The sequence below is a fragment of the Macaca mulatta genome, chromosome 20 (genome assembly GCF_049350105.2).
Source record: "Macaca mulatta isolate MMU2019108-1 chromosome 20, T2T-MMU8v2.0, whole genome shotgun sequence".
Classification (NCBI taxonomy): Eukaryota; Metazoa; Chordata; class Mammalia; order Primates; family Cercopithecidae; genus Macaca; species Macaca mulatta.
In genome coordinates, this window is record NC_133425.1 from 67,918,281 (window position 1) to 67,942,817 (window position 24,537).

Genomic DNA, 24,537 nt, shown 5'->3' on the forward strand with positions numbered 1-24,537 from the left:
AAGGGTTGGGTACAGTCCAGTCTCTGCTAGTGGGAAAATACAGCCTCAAATCAATTAATGAATTGTTCATCTCTACCACCAATTGCTCCTTATTGAAATCCACTTGTGATGGGAGCTGCGCTGACTCAGGCTGGTTGCCCTGGCACTCGGGGAGGCGAGGCTACACGTTCAAGGCCAACCTCGTCAGCACTGATTGAAAAAAAAAAAATCCACTTGTGAGAGCGTCAACTTGAAATCTATTTCCAGTCGTTCCTGAGAACCACCATCATTTCTGCCGTTACCTGCGTAGAGCCCTGCAGAGGCTGCAATCTCACTTAGGCACGCTGGGTCTCGCCCGGGGTCACCAGCCCTGTGACTTCCTAGATGCAGCCAGCCAACTTCAAACACTCCAGCAACTCTTGGAAACACATATTCTTCCCATGGAGCAAGAGCCATCCAGGTAATGCAGCACACCAAGCCTTCTTTATCCGCTGTCATCTTCCTCATCCTCTCTCTCAGCTGATGCATATGGGATTATTCCTTCAACTTTTGTGCTTCAGGGAAGTCACCAGTTTCGCCATCCTGAGCTCAGAAGAAGGGAAAAAGCCCATCTCTAATGGCCTGTCCAGATGGTTGACTGCAGTCTGCTGGCTCCTCTTAGGTCTGACTAGCCTGGCTTCAGCCTTTTTTACAGCACTTTATAGCTTGGAAATGAGCAAAGACCAAGCCACCAGCTGGATGATTTCAATTATTTTATCAGTGCTTCAAAACGTCTTCATCAGCCAGCCAGGAAAGGTATGCGCGGGACGGGAAGAACCACTGGAATTGCAGAAGTTAGGGACACTGAGGTCCCTGGGTGTCAAGTGGTTTTGACAGTGCAACATAACAAAAACCAAATAGGCAAACCAGGCTGGGTGCAGTGGCTCATGCATGTAATCCCAGCACTTTGGGACGCCAAGGCAGGCAGATTGCTTGAGTCCAGGTGTTTGAGACCAGCCTGGGCAACATGATGAAACTCCACGTCTACAAAAATTAGAAAAAATTAGCCAGGCATGGTGGTGTGCTCCTGTAGTTCCAGCTACTTGGGAGTCTAAGGTGGGAGGATGGCTTGGCCCAGAGGTTGAGGCTGCAGTAAGCCGTGATTGTGCCACTGCGTTCCAGCCTAGGTGACAGAGCAAGACCCTGTCTCAACAGTAAAAAACAAAAAGAAAAAGGCAAACTGACATTTGTTAGGGATACGTGAAATTCGTGACAGAAAAAACTAAGAAGTATGGCAGAAAAGGATTGAGGAGCGAAGAGGACAGAAACAAATCAACAACCCAAACCACTTTGAAAAAATAACAAAAAACTTAAAATGTTTTTAATTAAGAAAAACGTCAAACCCACACAAAAGTGTGAAGACTAGTATAATGCATTCTAAGTCCTACCACTCAGCTTCAACAATAACCATCTCATGGCCAATCTTGTTTCATCTGTTATTTAGGGAAACAATATCAGACTTCATATCACTTTATCCATTTCATGTATTTCAGACTTTATATTTCTAAAAGGTATGGACTGTTCCTTCTAAAACATAAATATAAAGGGACAGCCTGAGGGAATTTTGGGGGTGATGAAACTACTTGGTATCTTGACTGTAGTGGTGGATATACAACACTCATGGAATTATACACCAAAAAGCGAACTTTTTTTTAACTATATGTAAGTTAAGATATAAATTTTTTAAAGCAAAACCCGTGATTGCAGTGGCCAAAACACATGTAAGAAATTCAGCTTCGCTAGTCCAATAAAACTGTCATATTGCATTTTTGTTTTAATAATGGCAAAGAAAAATAATAATACACAGTAATGCCAAGGAAATGAACAGCCAGTCCTGGTTAAGGGAAGTCTGGCAATACATAGTGACAACTTGCAAATTCTCCATCCTTTTGCTAGAGAGGTTTCACATCTAAGGATCCATCTCCAGAAAATCCATAGTGGCCAGGAGCGGTGGCTCACGCTTGTAATCCTAGTACTTTGGGAGGCTAAGGCGGGCAGATCACTTGAGGTTGGGGTTTCAAGACTACCCTGGTCAACACGGTGAAACCCGGTCTCTATTAAGAATACAGAAACCCCAGGCCGGGTGTGGTGGCTCACGCCTGTAATCCTAGCACTTCGGGAGGCCGAGGTAGGCGGATTACCTGAGGTCGGGAGTTTGAGACCAGCCTGGCCAACATAGCGAAACCCTGTCTCTACTAAAAATACAAAAATTAGCCAGGTGTGGTGGTGAGTGCTGTAATCCCAGCTACTCAGGAGGCTGAGGCAGGGAGAATCACTTGAACCCGGGAGGCGGAAGTTGCAGTGAGCCGAGATCGTGCCATTGTACTCCAGCCTGGGCAGCAGAGCGAGACTCTGTCTCAAAAAATAATAATAAAATAAAATAAACTGCGTGTGGTATGCACCTGTAGTCCCAGCTACTTGGGAGGCTGAGGCAAGAGAATCGCTTGAACCCAGGAAGCCGAGGTTGCAGTGAGCCGAGATTGCATCACTGCATTCCAGCCTCGGTGACAGAGCGAGACTCCATCTCAAAAAAAAAAAAAAAAAAGTCTGGATTTTCATCAGAGGTCTTCCAAAGATACTGAGAGATGTTATTGAATAGACATCACAAATCATTTGACGGTATCAGCTTCTCCAGCCAACCAGATTAAGAACTATAAGCAAAAAATATGAATATTAACATTATTTAGAGTCTGATGGCCCTTCTCCTGGTCCCCATCATTGTGCAAAAATTAATGTGAAATTAGTTTTTCATTAACATGAAGAGCCAAATAATTGAAGTTTTTCATGAGTGCCCACCTCTCCCTTTACATGTGGTGTTATCTTCCTGGGTCTGTAACGTCTGCTCACGATGTTCTCCTGTGATTCTCCTGCCCAGGTGGTCTTCTTCACATTCTTACACTCACTGATGATGAGCAGGATGCCACGGCTTAACAAAGAGAAGGAACAACAAACAAAGAGGATCTTGGCACTCTTGGGTAACTCAAATAGTTCTAACAACTACCTAATTTTGAAAAAAGCAAATTAGATCAGTGGAACTCTGGCCACCTTGCCATACTTGATATCCCCCCTCCCCCACCTCCCCTAGCTGGGACCACAGGCATGTGCCACTATGCCTGGCTAATTTTTAATTTTTTTTGTAGAGGCAACGTCTCACTATGTTGACCAGGCTGGTCAACTCCTGGCCTCAAGCGATCCTGCTGCCTTGGCCTCCCAAAGTGCTAGAATTGAAAATACAGGCATGAGCCACTGTGTTCAGCCTAGTAACTCATTTTCACTGTATTGTACAAAAGTATCAGTCCTCAACTGATTGTAATTTTTTTAAAAACAGGTCCTTTATAATAGAGAGCTTAAGAGGCACTGTGTGGGCAGTTTTACATTTAAAATTTAAAAGGAAGTGCTTGTTTAACATTTAAAAGGAAGTGCGCACAGTAGATGCTCAGTGAATGGTGAGTGGCCGCTTAATGAAATATAACATTTCTTTGGTCTACATTTGAATTTTTGACAGCAAAATGTTCTTCGTCAGTACCAGGTTCAAGAGATAAGAACAACCCCGTCTATGTAGCCCCAGCTATGAATAGTCCAACTAAGCGTCCAGAAAGAACCTTGAAAAAGAAGAAACTCTTCAAGCTGACTGGAGATATTTTGGGTATGGAGAGGAAATGGCAACATATTAATAATACAGCACCTTTTCCAGAAGGGAAAGGAAGAGAGAGAATAAAATGGAAAGTAAAGAAGGGTTGAAAAGCTGTCTTTTAAAATCTTCACCTCATGAGATTTGGGATTCCAGTAAAGCAGGTGGGATGGTAACTGGACAGACCCCTGACCTTGGAGTCTAGAGGTTTCATTCTGTGCTAGAGTAAGTCAGTTTCTCTACCTGCAAAATTTAATAACACGATCTATGGAGGGAAAATGAAAATGCTTTGGCAAACGTCTATTCTGTAGGTGCTAGTTGACTGGCTTCAACACATCTAGTTCATTACTGGATTCCCTAGTCCAAAGAAGACAAATTATGTTTTTATCATGACTTTGCTGCTTGTAAACACAATCACATGAGTGAAACAGAGTGCATGCTTGGTCCTTAGAGCTGAACACCATATTTCTTGTGTGGGATTTTATGTATCTTTTTCTTTCTCTTTTTTTTTTTTTTTTTTTTTTTTGACACAGTCTCACTCTGTTGCCCAGGCTGGAGTGCAGTAGTGCAATGTCAGCTCACTGCATCCTGTGCCTCCTGGGTTCTAGTGATTCTCCTACCTGTGTCTCCTGGTTAGCTGGGATTACAGGCACACACCACCACGCCCAGCTCATTTTTGTATTTCTAGTAGATAGGGGTTTTCACTATGTTGGTCAGGCTGGTCTTGAACTCTTGACATTAGGTGATCTGCCCCTCTCAGCTTCCAAAGTGCTAGGACTACAGGTGTGAGCCACTGTGCCCGGCCACAGCCAATGTATCTTATTTTAAGTAAACTGTATGATTAGTGGCAGAATAATTCTGGGAAGGAAATGTCAATGTGTGTATTTATAATTATTAGACTGAACCATATGAAACTGCCAATTTTTGACTGGTTTTGACCTGCATAAGTCTATAGACTTAGGAAAAATGAAGAAAAAGACATAGAGGATTTCTAAGTTAACCACTCAACTATGACTTTTTTTTCCTCTTTTAAACTAGTACAAATCCTTTTCCTTACCCTGTTGATGACTGCAATCTGCTCTGTAAAGAACTCCAATAGATTTTACCTCCACCAAGCTATCAGGAAGACCTTTTCGCCCCGATTCTCGGAAATCAAACTTCTTCAGGATTTCTATCCCTGGGCCAATCACATCCTCCTTCCTAGCCTGTATGGGGATTACAGAGGTAAGAATGCAGTCCTGAAGCCCATTCATTGCAAATATGGGGTACAATTCATTTTCCAAATACCCTGTACCACGATCTATGAGAAAGTGGAGGAAGGTCAGCTGGTGTTTTCTGATATGGCCGTACCTGTGGGCATCCCAAGAGCTTGTTCCCTGGACTTCATCTAAGGAGGTTCAGTTACATCTGTTCACCCAGGCCCATGGGGCCGATTCCCCGCTGATGAGCTTCACAAAAGGCTGACAAGCAAGAATGACAGTGGATTCAGTTACATCATGAGAAGTAACTGGAGTGACCCCTAGGACTCAACCACACATAGCAGAGAAGGCTGTTCAGTAAGTGCAAAACCAGGAATGTGGGTTCATTGGAGGATCTCCACATGAGATGCTATTTTGGCCTGAGCCATCTTTCCCAAGTCTGTGAGGATGTCTGTGTGACTTTGCTTGCATGGGTATCCAGTTCAGCCCCACAAAATGCATTGAACTTCTCTAATATGCTTGGAACTGTCCTAGGAGCTAACAGTGAAAAGATGGACACGATACGGTTTGTGTCTTCAAGGAACGCCACCATGCAGAGGAGTTAGTATGCCTTGCTGTGGACAGTGATGAAGAAATGCTAAAGAATGACTTTCTCAGGGATCACATTTTTTTTTTTTTTTTTTTTTTTTGAGACAGTCTTACTCTGTCACGCAGGCCAGAGTGCAGTGGCACAATCCAGGCTCACTGAAACCTCCACCTCCCTGGTTGAAGCAATTCTCCTGCTTCAGCCTCTCTAGTAGCTAGGATTACAGGCATGCACTACCACATCTGGCTTTTTTTTTTTTTTTTTTTTTTTTGAGGCAGAGTTTTGCTCTCATTGCCCAGGCTGGAGTGCAATGGCATGATCTTGGCTCACTGCAACCTCCGCCTCCCGGGTTCCAGCGATTCTCCTGCCTCAGCTTCCTTTAGTAGAGATGGGGTTTCACCATGTTGGTCAGGCTGGTTTCAAATTCCTGACCTCAAGTGATCCACCCACCTCGGCCTCCCAAAGTGCTGGGATTACAGGTGAGAGCCACTGCATCTGCCAGGAACGTTTCATATTCAAAATTTTTCCACCAGTTACCAACACTGTCATTATTTAACTTTAGATCTTGTTAAGTAAGCTGCATTCTGGAAACTGTTAAATTCATTTATGTCAGGATTGGTGGCTTCCTGATGAGATTTGGATCACTTCCTAGGTTCCTGAAAAAGAATCTAAAATGCATTTTTATCTCAGCAAACATTTACAGTCCTAAAGGTGTGGTTAGTGTGTTTGAGAGAGTTTTTATAGATAATAACTCCTATTTATTGCATGTTGAATCTATTTAGTTCAATTTTTTTTTAATTTTACTTTTAGAATCAAGGTCTCAGTCTCCCACTCAGGCTAGAATGCAGTGACATAATCTCATCTCACTGCAGCCTTAAACTTGTGGGCTCAAGCAATTCCCCCACCTCAGCGTCCTGAGTAGCTGGGACTACAGGTGTGTGCCACCGTACCCAGTTAATTATTATTTTTTTTAGAGACAGGGTCTCACTATGTTGCCCAGACTGGTGTCCTTAGTTCAGTTTTAGGTGGTGACAGTTCTGGGTTCAGGGTACGTTCTTTTTCTTTTTTTTTTCCCCAAGACGGAGTTTCGCTCTTCCGCCCAGATTACAGCAAAGTGGCATGATCTCGTCTCACTGCAACCTCCATCCCCCGGGCTCAAGCGATTCTCCTCCCTCAGCCTCCTGAGTAGCTGGGATTATAGGCGCCCCACACCATGCCCAGCTAATTTTTTTTATTTTTAGTAGAGATGGGGTTTTGCTATATTGATCAGGCTGACCTCAGGTGATCCACCCGCCTCAGCCTCCCAGAGCGATGGAATTACAGGCATAAGCCACCGCACCTGGCCCACGGCACATTCTACTTGCAGTCTATAATTGTACCTTGTCCTGAACAAAATACTAAATCAAGGTGACTGGGCCAGGCACAGTGGCTTACGCCTGTGATGCTAATGCTTTTGGATACTGTAGCAGGGGTATCATTTGAAGCCAGTAGTTCAAGACCAGCCTGGGCAACATGGCAAGATCCCATCTCTACAAAAAAAAATTAGCCAGGCATGGTTGCACGTGACTGTAGTACCAGCTGCTTGGGAGTCTGAGGCAGGAGGATCATTTGAGCCCAGGAGTTTAAGGCTGCAGTGAGCCATGGTCTCACCACTACACCCTAGTCTGAGCAGAGCCAAGACCCCATCTCAAGAACAAAAATAGTGACTGGATCTCTGGCTGAGGTCTGCATCATCACGGCAGGCATGGTCTCTCTTGCACTGCTTGGCTCCTGTAGTATGTAGTGTCTTGGCTGGGCACAGTGGCTCATGCCCGTAATCCCAGCACTTTGGGAGGCTGAGGTGGGCAGATTGCTTGAACCCAGGAGTTCAAGACCAGCCTGGACAACATAGACCTCATATCTATTTTTTAAAAATATAAAAATTTTAGAAAGAATAGTTTTGCAAATCAGTAAAACATGAGTATGAAGAAAATCCAGCCAGGCACAGTGGCTCATGCCTGTAATCACAGCACTTTGGGAGGCCAAGGCTGGAGGATCACTTGAGCCCAGGAGTTCAAGATCAGCCTAGGCAACATGGTGCAACCCCATCTCTACAAAAAATATACAAATTAGCTGGGCATGGTAATGCAGACCTGTGGTCCCAGCTACTTGGGAGGCTGGGGTGGGAGAATTGCTTGAGCTGGGAGGCGGAGGTTGCAGTGAGCCAAGATCGCATCACTGCACTCCAGCCTGGGCGACAGAGTGAGACCCTGCATCAAAAAACCAAAAAAAGAAAATCCAAATGTACAACTAAAGGGTATATTGTGCAGCTCTTCCTTGTCCCCTAGATCCCCTTCTCTCCTTTCAAGAGACAGCTACAGTCCCAATTTATTATATATATTTATTATATATTCTTTCAAAGGTAATGACTGGGCGCAGTGGCTCCTGCCTGTAGTCTCAGCACTTTGGGAGGTGGAGGTGGGTGGATCACAGGGTCAGGAGTTCGAGACCAGCCTGGCCAACATGGTGAAACCCCATCTCTACTAAAAATACAAAAATTAGCCATCCATGGTGGCGGGCGCCTGTAATCCCAACTACTTGGGAGGCTGAGGCAGGAAACTCACTTGAACCGGAGAGGTGGAGGTTGCAGTGAGTCAAGATCACACCACACTGCACTCCAGCCAGGGCAACAGAGTGAGACTCTGTCTCAAAAAAAAAAAAAAAAACGATTTTGCTTTTTTCCCTTAACAGTTTATCTGGGGCTTGTTCTATCAGCACATATGAAGATGCCCCTATTATGTTTTATTCACTTACTGTATAGTATCCCACTGCATGGATGTACCATAATTTATATACCCAGCTCCCTACTGATAGGTCTTTAGATCATTTCCAGGCTTATTGTTAGCAAGACTATCATTAATATCCTTGTACATACTTAATTCCACAAAGGTGCAAATACATCAAAAGATAAATACCTTGGAAAAGACTGCTAGGTCAAAGTATATATACATTTTTAATTTAGAAAGAGATTGCCAAATTGTCCTAGTGTACCAATAAACACTGCTATTAGCAATATATGGCTGGTGCAGTGGGTCACATCTGTAATCCCAGCACTTTGGGAGGCCAAGGCAGGCAGATCACTTGAGTTCGAGACCAGCCTGGTCAACATAGTGAAACCCCGTCTCTACTAAAAAAAGAAAAAAAGCACACACACACAAATTAGCTTGGCCTGGTGGTGCATGCCTGTAGTCCTAGCTACTCAGGAGGTTGAGGGAGGAGAGTTGCTTGAACCTGGGAGGCAGAGGTTGCAGTGAGTCAAGATCTTCCCACTGTACTCCAGCCTGGGAGACAGAGCAAAACTCTGTCTCAAAAAAACAAAACAAAAAAAAACAAGAAGCAATATATGAGAGCACCTGCCCACATTCCCAAGAGACAGCCTGGTGAAAATTGGTGTTTTCAAACAATTCAAGTGTCCATGAAATATATGAAAGACTTTGTAACTGCACCCAGAGAAATGAAAGTTTAAACTAAGACATGCTTTTTCCCTTTTCATAGGGGCAATACTTGCCCATATGCTTTTGCCTTTCTTCACTCAATCCTCCCTATATTCTATTTTTAAGACATAAATCTGTTGCTTCATTGTTTAAAACCGCCCGGTGGATTCCCATCAAACTTGAAGTCCCAAGTCCTTTCCAAAGCTTACAAGGGCCTGCCTGGTTTGGCCCCCAGTTGCATCTGTTACTTCATCTCTTACTCCTCTTACCCTCGTTCACGCGACTTCAGCCACTCAAGCTTCTGTGCTTTCCTTAAATATGTCAAGCATGCTCTCACTCAGGGCCTTGGAACTTGCTGTTCTCCTTGTGACTGATTTCTGACTGTGTTAGGGCCTCTCCTATGCCATCTTCCCAGAGAAAGCTTCTCTAATGATCCTACCTAAGGTAACAGCGTTGCTCCCTCTCCAAATCACTCTTGATCCCCTTACTCTGCTTAATTTTTCTTCATAGCCCTTAGCATTACCTGAATATTATTTGATTATTGCCCATCTCTCTTGCTCCTCAAATATGGGCTGTCGGTGGCCTGGACTCTGTTACAGCCACTGCTATATTCTGGGTACCTAGGCGGGACCTGGTGCCTTTGAGCACTCAATACATACTGATAGAAAGAATGGATGAGTAAGCATCCGCCCATATTCTTTGGCTACTTTTTATCAGGCTGTGTGGTTTGTTTACCCGTTTTGTTTTGTAGGAGCTTTTTATCTATTAAGAATGTATATAGTTATAGATCTAGATCTTTATAGAGATATAGACTAAGAACCTATAAAGATTAATTTAGGGAATTAAGATTTTTATTATGTTCTCTTCCTCCCTGAGAGCATGGTGTGCTTTTCTGTTTTCATCTTCATTTGTAGCTCTCAGGAAGATTCAGAATTGCTCCCCATAGAATTTTTGCACATCTCTTGTTAGGTTTATTTTACCTTTTGTGTTACTATTATAAATGAGATGTTTTAGGACAGGTATGATACCTCATGCCTGTAATCCCAGCACTTTGGGAGGCCAAGATGGGCAGATCACCTGAGGTCAGAAGTTCCAGACTAGCCTGGCCAACATGGTGAAACCTCATATCTACTAAAAAAATTTTTTAAAAGTAGCTGGCTGGAACACCTGTAGTCCCTGCTACTCAGGAGGCTGAGGCAGGAGAATCACTTGAACCTGGGAGGCAGAGGTTACAGTGAGCCAAGATTGTACCACTGCACTCCAGCCTGGGCAACAGAGTGAGAGTCTGTCTCAACAAAAAATGTTTGATTTCTGTATACTATCTAAGTAAATATTGTGTGGCCATATGAACACTGTTGATTTCTTTGTTTATTTAGTATCCAGCCACCTTGCTGAATTCTTTTTGTAAGTACAATTGACCTTTGAACAACACAGGGCTTGGGGTGCTGGCCCCTGATGCAGATGAAAATTCATGTCTAACTTTTTTTTTTTTTTTTTTTTTTTGAGACGGAGTCTGGCTCTGTTGCCCAGGCTGGAGTGCAGTGGCCGGATCTCAGCTCACTGCAAGCTCTGCCTCCCCGGTTTACACCATTCTCCTGCCTCAGCCTCCCGAGTAGGTGGGACTACAGGCGCCTGCCATCACGCCCGGCTAGTTTTTGGTATTTTTTTAGTAGAGACGGGGTTTCACGATGTTAGCCAGCATGGTCTCGATCTCCTGACCTTGTGATCTGCCCGTCTCGGCCTCCCAAAGTGGTGGGATTATAGGCTTGAGCCACCGCACCCGGCCCATGTCTAACTTTTGACTCCTCAAAAACTTAACTACTAATAGCCTACTATTGACTGGAAGACGTACTGATAACATAACGGTTGATTAACACATATTTTATATGTTATGTGTGTTAGATACTGTATTCTTAAGCTAGATAAAAGAATATTAAGGAAATCATAAGGAAGATAAACTAATTTACTGTTCATTAAGTGGATCATGACAAAGGTCTTCATCCTCAGTCTTCACATTGAGTAGGCTGAGGAAGAGGAGAGGGGTTAGTCTTGGTGTCTCCGGGGTGGCAGAGGTGGGAGAAAATCTACTTGTAAGAGGACCCGTGCGGTTCAAACATGTGTTGTTCAATGGTCAGTTTTTCAGTCGATTCTCTTAATTCATCTAGATTAGACATATCATTTACAAATTGTGATAATTTCACTTTTTTATTTTTATATGTCTCATTATTACTTGAACTTTTTTTTTTTTAATATAAAGACCGTGTACACCTGTGTTGCCCAGGGTGGTCTTGAACTCCTGGCCTCAAGCCATCCTCCCGCCTTGGCCTCCTAAAGTGCTGGGATTACAGGTGTGATTTACCATATCCAGCCTTACTTCTTTGTCTTACCTAACAGCATTATCTAGAACGTCCAAAAACGTTTTTAAACCTAATGGTGAAAGTGTGCATTTTTTCTCGTTACTAACCTAATGTGGCACTTTTTACGTCGTTTCTTTTTTCTGCATTCTGGATGTGCTGGAAAAAAAGATTTTAAAAAATATATAAACAAAACTGTTTCTTTTACTTTTTCATTAGGATTTATTGCTGATGGGAACTCCTTTCTTTTGGGCAATGTTCTGCTGCGTCAGATTCGCATTGCTGATCCCGGATTCTTCCCAGCTGGAGTATCTCCCCGGGAGCAAGTGAAGCCACCTCACCAACATCAGGAGGATACAGAGAACTATGGGGTTAATTGGGGCCCCCTTGATACAAACATCACCAAATCAGATAGCATTTGGCATTATCAGAATCAGGAGACCCTGGGTGGTTCTCCCATTCAAGGGGAATTTGCCACTTACCCAGGAGGAGGATACGCTGTGAAACTTGGAAGAAACTCCAGTACTGCAGCCCGGTGAGTAAGCCTGGGCCCTGAGCAAGAGGACCAAAATATTTGCTTTTGGCCATTCATAGGACAAATAGGAATTTCAGACCCATTTGAGTAGTTTTGACAGCTACTATACTGTCTGTAACTCTTATGGATACTTTTATTTTAGACTTCTAAGGAAATACACCCTTTGGTTTAAAAATTCCTTACTGAACTTCAGACTACAGGTATGTTTTGGTTTGGCAATTTGCCAAAATTCATTTTGTAGCTGGAGAAATACCTATCATTTTCAATCCTAGCTGAAGTTAAATTCAAGTAACCATAGCTTGGACAAACTGTAATCTTAACATATAAAGGAAACCTTGCTGTTCATGAGCCAAAATACAGGAACCCGAAAGTTCAATGCCAAAATTAAATTTCCTGAGACTTACAGAGTGGTTTAGTATTCTGAGAATCTCTGTCATTACATGAGAAAAAGTCTAAATAAAAATAATTATCTCTTCATTTAAATGCAAGGAATTCATTATTCACAAACAACAATGCCAACTGAATAATGACATTTATATTCCTCCTACCTCCCAAAACTGAACAGCTGGTAGTCAAGAGTAGCATTTAATACTTCAAGTAGAAATACTTGTCATAGGCCGGGCGCGGTGGCTCAAGCCTGTAATCCCAGCACTTTGGGAGGCCGAGGCGGGCGGATCACAAGGTCAGGAGATCGAGACCACAGTGAAACCCCGTCTCTACTAAAAATACAAAAAATTAGCCGGGCGCGGTGGCGGGCGCCTGTAGTCCCAGCTACTCAGGAGGCTGAGGCAGGAGAATGGCGGGAACCCGGGAGGCGGAGCTTGCAGTGAGCCGAGATCGCGCCACTGCACTCCAGCCTGGGCAACAGCGTGAGACTCCGTCTCAAAAAAAAAAAAAAAAAAAAAAAAAAAAAGAAATACTTGTCATAGCATGAAATTCTACTTCAGACCTGAAATGCCAAGTATATTTTCCTGAATATTTAACCTTGTTGTGAATACTATTGTAAAAACTTTCATTTTTATGGTCTACTAAATTTAATACCAGTGAAAGTTTGGGCATTAGTAATCATAAAATATTTCATAGGAAAAGTAGATTGGGAAATGTAACATCTTACCTGGTATATGACAGTAATATTTGAAACATCAGGATATTTTCCCCCTTTGCAGTATTGGAGAAAACGGGCTGACCCTGTCCTCTGTTTACCCAGAGTTCTACAGCATCTTGAACAGAGGCATTGGCTAGACCAACGCACAAAAGGCCTCTTTGTGGAGTTTGTGGTCTTCAATGCTAATGTGAACCTATTCTGTGTTGTGATCCTGATGTTGGAGTCCAGTGATGTGGGTACGAAGGCCTCTCTCTCCTCTCCACTCTCTATGATCTTGTGCTTTGGGTTGGATGTTTGTCCCCTGTAAACCTCATGTTGAAATTCGATTCCCAGCATTGGAAGTGGAGCCTGATGGGAGGTGTTTGCGTCCTGGGAGGCAGATCCTTCATGGATAGATTGATGCCCTCCCTCAGGAGTAAGTGAGTTCTCATTCTATTAGTTCCCAAGAAAGCTGGTTGTTTAAAAAGAGCCTGGAATCTCCCCCACCCCTCTCTTGCTTCCTCTCGTTCCATGTGATCTCTGCACAGGCTGTCTCCCTTTCACCTTTGCCATGAGTGGCAGCAGCCTCAGGCCCTCACCAGATGCACACGCCCAATTTTGAACTTGCCAGCCATCAGAATTGTGAGCCAAAGAAACCTTTTTTCTTTATAAATTACTCAAGGCTTGGATACTCCTTTATAGCAATACAAAATGGACTAAGACACCTGAGTAGCTCAGGAGAAGTCCCAGTTTCTTTCTCTGTCTTATACCATTAATTTAAATATATTATTTTAATTAAAGTTATTATATTTAAATATAACTTTAAAAGTCAAATAGTTCAAGGGAAAAACAGGAGTCCTCAGTTCATCCCTACCTCATTCCTACTCCCCAAAGGCTACTTTCTGTTTTTTTAAACAAGATCTTTCAGAATTTAAAAATTATTAACATGGGCCGGGCATGGTGGCTCACGCCTATAATCTCAGCACTTTGGGAGGCTGAGACAGGTGGATCACCTGAGGTTAGGAGCTCGAGACCAGCCTGGCCAACATGGCGAAACCCCATCTCTACTGAAAATACAAAGAAATTAGCCGGGAGCGGTGGCAGGTGCCTATAATCCCAGCTACTCGGGAGGCTGAGGCAGGAGAATCGCTTGAACCCAGGAGGCAGAGGTTGCAGTGAGCTGAGATTGCACCATTGTACTCCAGCCTGGGCACCAAGAGTGAAACTCTGTCTCAAAAAAAAAAAAAAAAATTAACAAGATTATTGTCTATTTCACAAATTTTCAGTTTTAGGTGTTACCTGTTTCTGTTAGGATGAATTTTTTTTTTTTTTTTTTTTTGAGGCAGAGTGTCACTCAGTCTCCCAGGCTGGAGTGTAGTGGTGTGATCTCAGCTCACTGCCACCTCTACCTCCTGGGCTCAAGCCTTTCTCCTGCCTCAGCCTCCTGAGTAGCTGGGATTACAGGCGTCCACCACCACACCCAGCTAATTTTTGTATTTTCAGTAGAGATGGGGTTTCACCATGTTGGCCAGGCTGGTCTTGAACTCCTGGCCTCAAGTGATCCACCTGCCTCAACCTCCCAAAATGCTGGGATTACAGGCATGAGCCACCTCAGCCAGCCGGAGGTAGTTTTCTTACACCCAGATATATCTCAAACACATACACACCTTTGATCTTTTCTCATTCTCCCAACATAGTAATAAAATTTATTTAGTTTAATATTGAGCATTTCCATTATGTTTTTCAAAGATGAGACATTAGTATATTATGATTAGATTTCCTTTCTTATACATCCTTTTGTTTTCTCTAGAATATTACTTTTTTAAAAATTTGCTTGATTTTCTATGTATCTGTCACCGATTAATCTCCAAATTCTTCCTAAAAGTAGAAATCTCTCATTCTCTTAGAGCATCATGTAAACTATCATTTTATCTTCTTGGAGACACCTTCCCTGGAGCCCTCCTTCTTGGGTACAGTCTGGATTGATTGTTCTCTAAGCTGCTCTACGGCTCTCCAGGACTCTCCCTTCACCATTACCCTGGGATTATCTTTACCTCTCTCCTCTACTGAATTCCCTGTCTTCTGAATTCCCTGTCTTCTGGATTCCATGTCTTCCTTTCTTGGCTTACTTGCTCGTTTAGCTAGAGCACATGCTCTGGCACTTCCCGGAAGAGTACAAGGGAGGTAAATTTGTTGGAGACTTACATCTCCAAAAGTGTTTTTATTCTCCCATCACTTTAGATTCTAATTTATCTGTATATAATTTCTTTCTTGCAGGATTTTGGTTCATTTGTTAGTTCTGAGATGCAGTCTTGCTCTGTCACCCAGGCTGGAGTGCAGTGGCACCATCTCGGCTCACTGTACACTCTGCCTCCTGGGTTCAAGCAATTCTCCCTGCCTCAGCCTCCCAAGTAACTGGGATTACAGGTGCCCGCCACCATGCCTGGCTGATTTTTTTATTTTTACAATTTATGTATTTACATATTTTATGGGGTTTCACCATGTTGGCCAGGCTGGTCTTGAACTCCTGACCTCAAGTGATCTGCCCACCTTGGCCTCCCAAAGTGCTGGGATTACAGACATGAGCCACCATGCCCGGCCAGAGTTTTGAAAAGTGTAGCTCCATTGCTTTCTAGTTTTTCATGTTAGTGTTAAAAAGTATTATGCTGGCATTCTGATTCCCAGTCCCCAACCCCAAAAGTTTTTAGGTTTTTTTCTTTGTCCTCTGGGTTATGAAAGAATATCATAGAGGCCGGGCACGGTGGCTCATGCCTGTAATCTCAGCGCTTTGGGAGGCCGAGGTGGGTGGATCACGAGGTCTAGGAGTTCAAGACCAGCCTGGCCAATATGGTGACACCCTGTCTCTACTAAAAATACAAAAATTACCTGGGCATGGTGGCTTACGCCTGCAGTCCCAGCTACTTGGGAGGCTGAGGCAGAAGAATCACTTGAACCCAGGAAGTGGAGGTTGCAGTGAGCCCAGATGGTGCTATTGCACTCCAGCCTGGGTGACAGAGCGAGACTCCAACTCAAAAAAAAAAAAAAAAAAAAAAAAAGAATGTCATAGAATGTTCTATTATCTGGAAACGTGTCCTTAAGTTCTGAGAAATTTTCTTCATTTTTCTTTGTTAATTTCTTCTCCATTTTCTCTGTTCACTTTTTCTGATTTTCCAGCATTTTGACATTATAACTCCTGGAGTTCTGATTTTCTTATATTTTTGCTTCTGTTTTTCATCTTTTTTGTCTAATATCTGCAATATTACTTTAATTTTTATCTTCTAAACTATTTATTCTTTCTATAATATTTAATTTCCAAAATTGTTGTTCTCATGTTTTTTCCATAGTCTCTTATTGTTCTTTTATGGATGCAATATCCTCTTAACTCTGGTATATTACAGTGGGTTTTCTTTCCTTCTGATCCTTTACTGTCTCTAATTCTTCTGAACTCCTTTTTTGATTTGTTGTTTTTGATCTACAGTTTTCAACGTTAGAGATTCAAGCGCCTGGCCATCCTTTTAAAGAAAGGCAGGCTGGGTGCGGTGGCTCAAGCCTGTAATCCCAGCACTTTGGGAGGCCAAGGCAGGAAGATCACTTGAGCCCAGGAGTTCGAGACCAGCCTGGGCAACATGGTGAAACCTCATCTCTACCAAAAATATAAAAATTAGCCTGGCATGGTGGTCTCAGCTACTTGAGAGGCTGAGGTGGCAGAATGGTTTGATCCTGGGAGGTGGAAGTTGTAGTGAGCTGAGATCATACCCGTGTACTCCAGCCTGGGTGACAGCCAGACCCTGTATCCCGCCCCCCCACCACCAAAAAAAAGGGCAATAAAAAGCAAATAAATGCTAATTATAAGCTCTGTGCCTGGCTGGGTGCAGTGGCTCACGCCTGTAATCCCAGCACTTTGGGAGGCCGAGGCAGGCAGATCACCTGAAGTCAGGAGTTTGAGACTAGCCTGGCCAACATGGCAAAACCCCATGTCTACTAAAAATACAAAAATTAGCCAGGCGTGGTGGCGCATGCCTGTAATCCCAGCTACTCGGGAGGCTGAGACAGGAGAATTGCTTGAACCCAGGAGGCAGAGCTTGCAGTGAGCTGAGATCATACCACTGCACTCCAGCCTGGGTGACAGAGTGAGACTCCATCTCAAAAAAAAAGCTCTATGCCCATGCATAGAGCTTATCAACTAGTATCTAAGTCTCTCTTTTTAGGCAGTCAGTTTTTAAAGACCCTCCAAACTCCTACCTTGAGAGTATGAGCCTATTATACTTATCAGAGTGAGTTGAGGGAAGGGATCTGGGAAGTGTCTCACTATGCAGCATGTAAACTTTTCCTTTTCCAGTAAACCGTTACTGTCAGATGTAGCTGGTGCCCCCAAGTCCAGATTCTCTCATTCAGCATCACTAGGAAACAAACCTTTAGTTGTGGGGTGGTAGAAGGCAAGATGGGTAGCAAATGTCTGGTTGTGAATGGTGAGGGAGGAAATTTGGAATCTAGTTGTTGTTTATATATATTGACTTTCAGTTGATGCTATTTTCAGTTCCATCTGAACTTCTACCTTCAGAACTACCTGATGCCTGCAATTTCTGAGGCTTTTCAGGGTTTCGTGGTTAGAATGGGCTTGCTTCCAGGTTTCCTGTACAGTTGCCTTAGATTTCAGCTTTCTTGAACTTGCTAAGTCAATGTGATTCCTCTACTTCTCAGCTTCCAGCAGTTTGTTGCTCTCATCTGCCCTCCTTTTCTTCATCTATTGAAGTTTTTACTTTATCCTTTCACTTTCATTATAGTGGCATTTTGTAAGAGATTGGAGTTAAACTGGTCCATTCAGTTCCCCCACGTTCACAGGATGTCTGTCCTAATCCAACTTCTTCGCTTTCTTCTTTCTCCCAGAATTGGCTCACAAGTATCCTTCCATTTCCATCACATCTTTCTCCTAATCAGGAGTTTTTCTCCTCTCAGACCTGCAGAGTAGACCACTTCTCTTATGCTTGTTTCTAATGAAGCATAAAGGCTTCCTGAGGGTCTTCACGGGGTTTTTAGTTACTAACAAAATATAGACAGGGATTAAAATAAACATGGGAAAAGTTCCAGTCTTGAGAGCTTGCTAGGTGAAATAGGAATTCCTTTTGTTCTTAAATGTCTTTTTTACCTACAAGGGGTACATCTTAGTTCTAATGTCACAGCATCCTTAGGGTGTTGCTTTGCCAGCCAGAAAGCTCTGTGGCCTGCAGCACCTTCTGCCTGAGTGTTGCTTGCACCCACTGGCCTTGTTCTGCCCACTTGGCCTGGCAGCCTGTTCTCGGCTCCTGCTACTGGCCTGGATCCCACACCTGCCAAGAAAGAGCCAGGCACGGAGCAGTGAGGGATATATGGATGAGCAAGCACGGGGTCCAGCCACTGCCCACAGCCAGGCACACTGGCTGCTGCGGTGAGGTGGGAAGCTCTATGTGCTGGCACAGGTGCCGGCTCCCTGAAAGGCTGAAGCTGGACCAGACGTACTACACGTGGTTTCTGCTGCGGGTGCCTACATCTGAACGAGAGGAATGCCATGGTGCCCAGAATCTTGGAGATGCTGGGAACCACAGAGCCCCAAAGAGGGTGTCACAGCCCTGGCTCAGGGAGCCTGTAGGTCTGGACTCCCGCAAAGAGCCACAGCTCTTCTCTCCTTCTCGTTGCCTGCAGTGTGGCAAGCGAGGGGGTGTGTTTCAGCCCTGTTTGTGTTACAGCTCTTTTAGTCCCACCACTCGGCAGATCCCGAGTTCTTGTCCTACATCCGGGAAGAATGAGGTACACAGACAACTGGAGGGTGACAGAGGTGGAGAGGAGCTTCACTGAGTGACAAGACAGTTTTCAGGAGACCTGGAGTTGGTAGCTCCTATCGACAGGCAGGTCGTCCCATTGTTTGTGTAGCCCTCAGCGGAGAGACCTGGAATGGTAGCTCCTATCTGCAGGCAAGTCATCCTGCCATCTGCCCAAGTCTGGCTGAGTCTGGAGGTTTTATGGGCTTCAGAGGGGAGTAAGTGTGTGCTGATTGGTCCCTGGGCAGCCATGGGTGGGCCCAGAAAAACTGCCATAAGTTCTCATTCGAGTTGGTGAAACTGGCAGATTCCAGAACTGGCAGCCCAGCCCCCAGGCTTCAGGCCATCCCTGGCTTAAAGGTGGGGCTTTACTGGGGACCCGCCCCTTTCTGCCCAGGAGCCTGTCTGCCTCCTGCCACCATCCATGTCACCCATGGTGCCCAGGCTGTTTGTGCCAAGGGGCACCTGCAGGTCCATGCCAAGCTGCCCTCAGTGCCCCCTCACCCTCCCAGCCTCCCATCCTCCCATGCTCGTCTGTGTCCAAAGTTTGGAGAGGGCCGAGGCAGTAGGGGACTACTTGTCAGCACTGCCCCAAGGGCACACATATCCAGCTGGCTCATGACAGCGCCCAGGCTTGGCCAAAACTTTGCTCCAAAATTAGAGCAGGTGCTGGCAGTGCAGAGAGGCCATGCAGCAGAAGCAGGCACTTCTGAACCTGCAGGGGCAGGGGGTGCTTCCTGAGCCCCCAAGAGTGCAGGGATGCTCGGTTCTGCAGCTGTGGCTGGGCGGCTGCAGCTGCACCCAGGAGGGTGGGGCTCCCAACCTTCCACCTCAGAAGAGGGCAGGGTTCCCACCTGTTACTGGCTCCCACGGCTCAAGAGAGCACAACGCCCCGGCCACACCTCGCCCACTGCAGCCAGTGTCATGGCAGCAGCCACTCCAGACAGGGTGCTGCTGCCATCACTAATATTTTGAAGCTTTATGAAAGGTTTATATTCACAAGACCTTTCATGATTTTATAAATGTCAACATTTTCAATGTCCTTCCAGGTGAAGGCTGAAGCCTTTTAGTCTATCCTTATGTAAATGACTGAGTATCCATGGGATACCATTAGCACTCATGGGGTATCAGTGTTAAACTTCTCTCTGCAGCCATTCTGACATGGTTAGGGTAACATCTATAATAGCTGTTAAGCCACCAACACCTCCCTTCAAGGTAGGGTCAACAGCATATCTTTCCCACTACTGACTTCTGTAAAACCAGTATTTCTCCAATAGCCTTGCATACATTATCTCATTTAATATTCATGACAGCTCTAAAGGAAATACTAAGTGGAGCACTGAGACTCAGAAACATTTGATGATACAGGAAGAGTTGGGGTTATTCAAAGACAAAGTTTAACAAGAAGACGGCAAAAGTTTTAGACTCTTGACTCCAGGTGTTCTTTGTCATTCTCAGGTGCTTTCTTCACCTCTGTGAGACTGGAAAGCTTCACTTCCCTTCAGATGTCAAAGAAGGGCTTTGCCTGGTCTATCATCTCACAAGTCATCTATTATCTACTGGTCTGTTACTATGCCTTCAAACAGGTGAGTCAATAATGTTAGATGTCAGCCTGGGCAACATGGCAAAACCTCATCTTTACCAGACTACAAAAATGACCCAGGTGTGGTGGCATGCACCTGTGGTCCCAGCTGCTCGAGAGGCTGAGATGGGAGAATTGCTTGAGCCTGGGAGGCAGAGGTTGCAGTGAGCTAAGATCACGCCACTGCGCTTCAGCCTGGGTGACAGAGCAAGACCCTGTCTCAAAAATAATGATGATGATGATGGTATTAGATGTGAGAAATGAAGGTTGCCACATTTTATTTGGGAAGCTCTACAATGATGTGTTACTAGAGTTATGGCTATAATTTTGGTCCTTTTCAGAAACCTGAATTCAGTTAAAGGTTAACTGGTTTCCTACCAAATAGAGTGGCTCTTTCAATTTTCAGGAGCTAAAGAATTAAGTCTATAGAAATAGTACTTTTGGCCGGGCGCAGTGGCTCAAGCCTGTAATCCCAGCACTTTGGGAGGCCGAGACGGGCGGATCACGAGGTCAGGAGATCGAGACCATCCTGGCTAACATGGTGAAACCCCGTCTCTACTAAAAAAAATACAAAAAAAATCTAGCCGGGCGAGGTGGCGGGCGCCTGTAGTCCCAGCTACTCGGGAGGCTGAGGCAGGAGAATGGCGTGAACCCGGGAGGCAGAGCTTGCAGCGAGCTGAGATCCAGCCACTGTACTCCAGCCTGGGCGACAGAGCGAGACTCCATCTCAAAAAAAAAAAAAAAAAGAAATAGTACTTTTGTAGTTTTACTAGCCCTATATGAAGTAATACCAAGCAAGTATGATGAACAAAGAGCAAGCACTCAAAAATACAAATGATTGGCTCATGCCTGTAGTTCCCGCACTTTAGGAGGCCGAGGCAGGCGGATTACCTGAGGTCAGGAGTTTGAGACCAGCCTGGCCAACGTGGAGAAATGCAGTCTCTACTAAAAATATATAATTAGCTGGGTGTGGTGGCGCATGCCTGTAGTCCTAGCTACTCAGGAGACTGAGGCAGGAGAATCACTTGAACCCGGGAGGTGGAGGTTGCAGTGAGCTGAGATTGCACAATTATACTTCAGCCTGGGCAACAAGCAAAACTCCCTCTCAGAAAAAAAAAAAAAAAAGGCCGGGCGCGGTGGCTCAAGCCTGTAATCCCAGCACTTTGGGAGGCCGAGACGGGCGGATCACGAGGTCAGGAGATCGAGACCATCCTGGCTAACACAGTGAAACCCCGTCTCTACTAAAAATACAAAAACTTAGCCGGGCGAGGTGGCAGGCGCCTGTAGTCCCAGCTACTCGGGAGGCTGAGGCAGGAGAATGGCGTAAACCCAGGAGGCGGAGCTTGCAGTGAGCTGAGATCCAGCCACTGCACTCCAGCCTGGGTGACAGAGCGAGACTCCGTCTCAGAAAAAAAAAAAAAAGTGGCCAAGAACAGTGGCTCACGCCTTTAATCCCAGCACTTTAGTAGGCTGAGGTAGGTGGATCACCTGATGTCAAGAGTTCAAGACCAGCCTGGTCAATATGGTGAAACCTGTCTCTGCTAAAAATACAGAAATCAGCTGGGAGTGGTGGCGGGCTCCTATAGTCCCAACTACTCGGGAGGCTGAGGCAGGAGAATTGCTTGAACCTGTGAGGCAGAGGTTGCAGTGAACCAAGATGGCACCACTGCACTCCAGCCTGGGTGACAAGAGCAAAACTCCATCTCAAAAAAAAAAAAAGAAAAATACAGATGATTACACTCAGAAGAAAATATATTTATACCTTAAGCCAAACACAGTATTTTTTTCTTCATTCTCAGGCTCGATAACTAATTTAGAAACCTTTGCTGGGCATGGTGGCTCACGCCTGTAATCTTAGCACTTTGGGAGGCCGAGGTGGGCAGATCACTTGAAGCCAGGAGTTCGAGACTAGCCTGGGCAAAATGCCAAAACTCTATCTCTACAAAAAAAAAAAAACTTAGCTGGTCGTGGTGGCATGTGCCTGTGGTCCCTGCTACTTGGGAGGCTGAGGTAGGAGGATTGCTTGAGCCTGAGCCTGGGAAGTTGAGACTGCAGTGAGCTATGATCACACCACTGCACTCCAGCCAGGGCAACAGAGCGAGACCCTGTCTCAAAGAAAGAAACTTTTGTATTTATTTTTAAGTGACAGTTTATGATCTCCAAGAAAAAGAAGAAATGTATCCAATGGAAGTTGTATTCGAAGATAACTTTTCTGTAAGCAGCATTTCTGAAGACTACAGAGCTGAACTAAGACCATAGCCCATTTGTCCAAGTGAGATCTGATAAACGCCTGGCAGTGTGCTTTGCCCATAGACATCAGCTGCGTTCATCACGCTTGAGCAGGGAGAGACCTAGTTAATCTCTCAGACAAGCAACAGTGACTGTGCTGTCTATGTTTAGGGTTGTCGGCTGAAACGGCAGAAGTGGAGGTTTTTCACTGGGAGAAGAAACATTCTGGACACAAGTATAATCCTCATTAGCTTCATCATCCTGGGGCTTGACATGAAGAGTATTTCTCTACTTAGGAAAAACATGGCACGATACCACGATGACCGGGACAGGTGAGAGGAAGCCTGAGGGGCACAGCATATTCCTACCTCATGGCTGAAGTTTCCTGGTTATACACAAGTATTCTTTCACACTCCCCTTCCTTCACTGCCCTACCAGATCTGTATTTGCATAATATTAGAGTTAAAATAGAACATGGACTCATGTCCACAGCAGAGATAACAGTGAACTAGAAGCCATTTAACTGCTGGTCACATTGAAGAGCTCTTCTGTCTTCATTAGTGCTTAGGTATGTGCTTAAGGATAATGCATCTAAATTTCAGAAAGACCTGGAATTGGTCATTATTTTGTCCTCTGGTGAAGGCATAAAGCCTAACGCAGGACAAATAATCCTTTAAATAAAACCACAACACATAGTCCATCCTTTAAATGCAAAGGGAGCTGCTTTCTGGATAGGGATGTTCATCCATTCACTCATCCTTACTAAGAGATGTTTGCTGCCCCTTTGGGCACTTTCTCTGGTTTCTCCCATGGAGAGGAACATCTATGTTTCCCATGCCAAGTGTTGCCAAGTGGTGCTTTGCTAACCTTTGCATCAGTGGCCAACAGCCTGGGCAGTGACCTGTGTAACTGTTCCTGAGGCATTGTTTCAAGTAGGCCTTATGGAGAGCAGTTTTATGCAGGCACAGCGGATCTGTGCAGGGCACCAGTTGCTAGTGTCTGTGGGGCTCCTTCCGAGTAACCTGGTCGCTGCAACCTAAAATTATGAATGTATCTCTCACAAAACAAAGCCTAATTGCTGAGCAACACCCCTCACCTCTAGTCTACCATCCATCATTTTGTTCTAAGCTTTATTGCATCTATTACATCAATCCTGTACAGCAGAGAACACAGGATTCGTGTGCCACAGAAAGCAGACCAGCAACATGGCTCCTCTCTCTGGGCTGAGTTAATCTTTTGAGAGGAGAGATTTGGCTCAGAGCAGTGCAGGAGGCTAGTTTTGCTTCCCAGGATGAATTTGGAATAAAGAAATCAGCTAGACGTCACATGTTAAGGTTTCTTCGGCACAGCTCCCAGTGCAATCTGCAACGGGTAGACCACTTGAATAATCCGTGGCCTTCTGTTATTCCCATATCCACAACTCACAGGAGGCCACACTAGAAAGCAGTTCTCACATTAACAAGCATTTGACCTCACAGGACTCAGGGCTGCCGCGCTCAGCAGCAGGGACGCTGGGGAAACTGCGGCATAGGCGCATGCTTCCTGCTTAGTAACTGTCAGCTTTCCTTGGTGCAGGTTTATCAGCTTCCGCGAGGCAGTAAAAGTGAACTCTGCTGCGACTCACCTTGTGGGCTTCCTGGTTCTGCTGGCAACCGTTCAGTTATGGAACCTGCTGCGTCATAGCCCCAGGCTGCGGGTCATCAGCAGGACACTGAGCCGAGCCTGGGACGAGGTGGTGGGCTTTCTGCTGATCATCCTAATCCTGCTGACAGGCTATGCCGTTGCCGTAAGCCCCCACGTTGCTGTCTTTCCTCCGTGTGCTGTGGTCTTAGAACCGCATCGCTTCCCATAGAAACGGTCGCAACACAGAAACCCGAGGTGGTAGAGTAGGAAAGCCAGGTTTAGTTCTAGTTCCATACTTAACTGGTATGATTTAAACCCACACGTTTGTCTCTAAAATGGGGATAAAACTTAGCTCACATGGTAATATAAAGGTCAAATAAATTTCTATGAAAACACTATGTTATTACAAAGGAAGTTTATTCTTTTGG

At 44.9% G+C, this 24,537-nt stretch overlaps 2 protein-coding genes and 1 long non-coding RNA gene across 3 annotated transcripts in view; 2 read left to right on the forward strand and 1 right to left on the reverse strand.

Annotated features, from left to right (window-relative positions):
* Positions 1–24,537, forward strand: part of ZNF821 (zinc finger protein 821) — a 166,489-nt gene that overhangs the window by 68,060 nt on the left and 73,892 nt on the right. The window lies entirely within an intron of this gene.
* Positions 1–24,537, forward strand: part of PKD1L3 (polycystin 1 like 3, transient receptor potential channel interacting) — an 88,970-nt gene that overhangs the window by 58,233 nt on the left and 6,200 nt on the right. The window contains 10 exon segments of the mRNA XM_077984471.1: positions 247–439; positions 540–774; positions 2,894–2,993; positions 3,524–3,664; positions 4,688–4,987; positions 4,990–5,084; positions 5,086–5,152; positions 20,134–20,261; positions 22,658–22,818; positions 24,062–24,272. Of these exon segments, the coding sequence (XP_077840597.1) occupies positions 247–439; positions 540–774; positions 2,894–2,993; positions 3,524–3,664; positions 4,688–4,987; positions 4,990–5,084; positions 5,086–5,152; positions 20,134–20,261; positions 22,658–22,818; positions 24,062–24,272 (1,631 nt within the window).
* Positions 2–24,442, reverse strand: LOC144337694 (uncharacterized). Its single transcript, XR_013411125.1, has 3 exons — positions 24,111–24,442; positions 2,815–2,944; positions 2–1,165 (listed from the first exon to the last, which is right to left on the reverse strand). It is a non-coding gene; the product is annotated as an uncharacterized LOC144337694 (long non-coding RNA).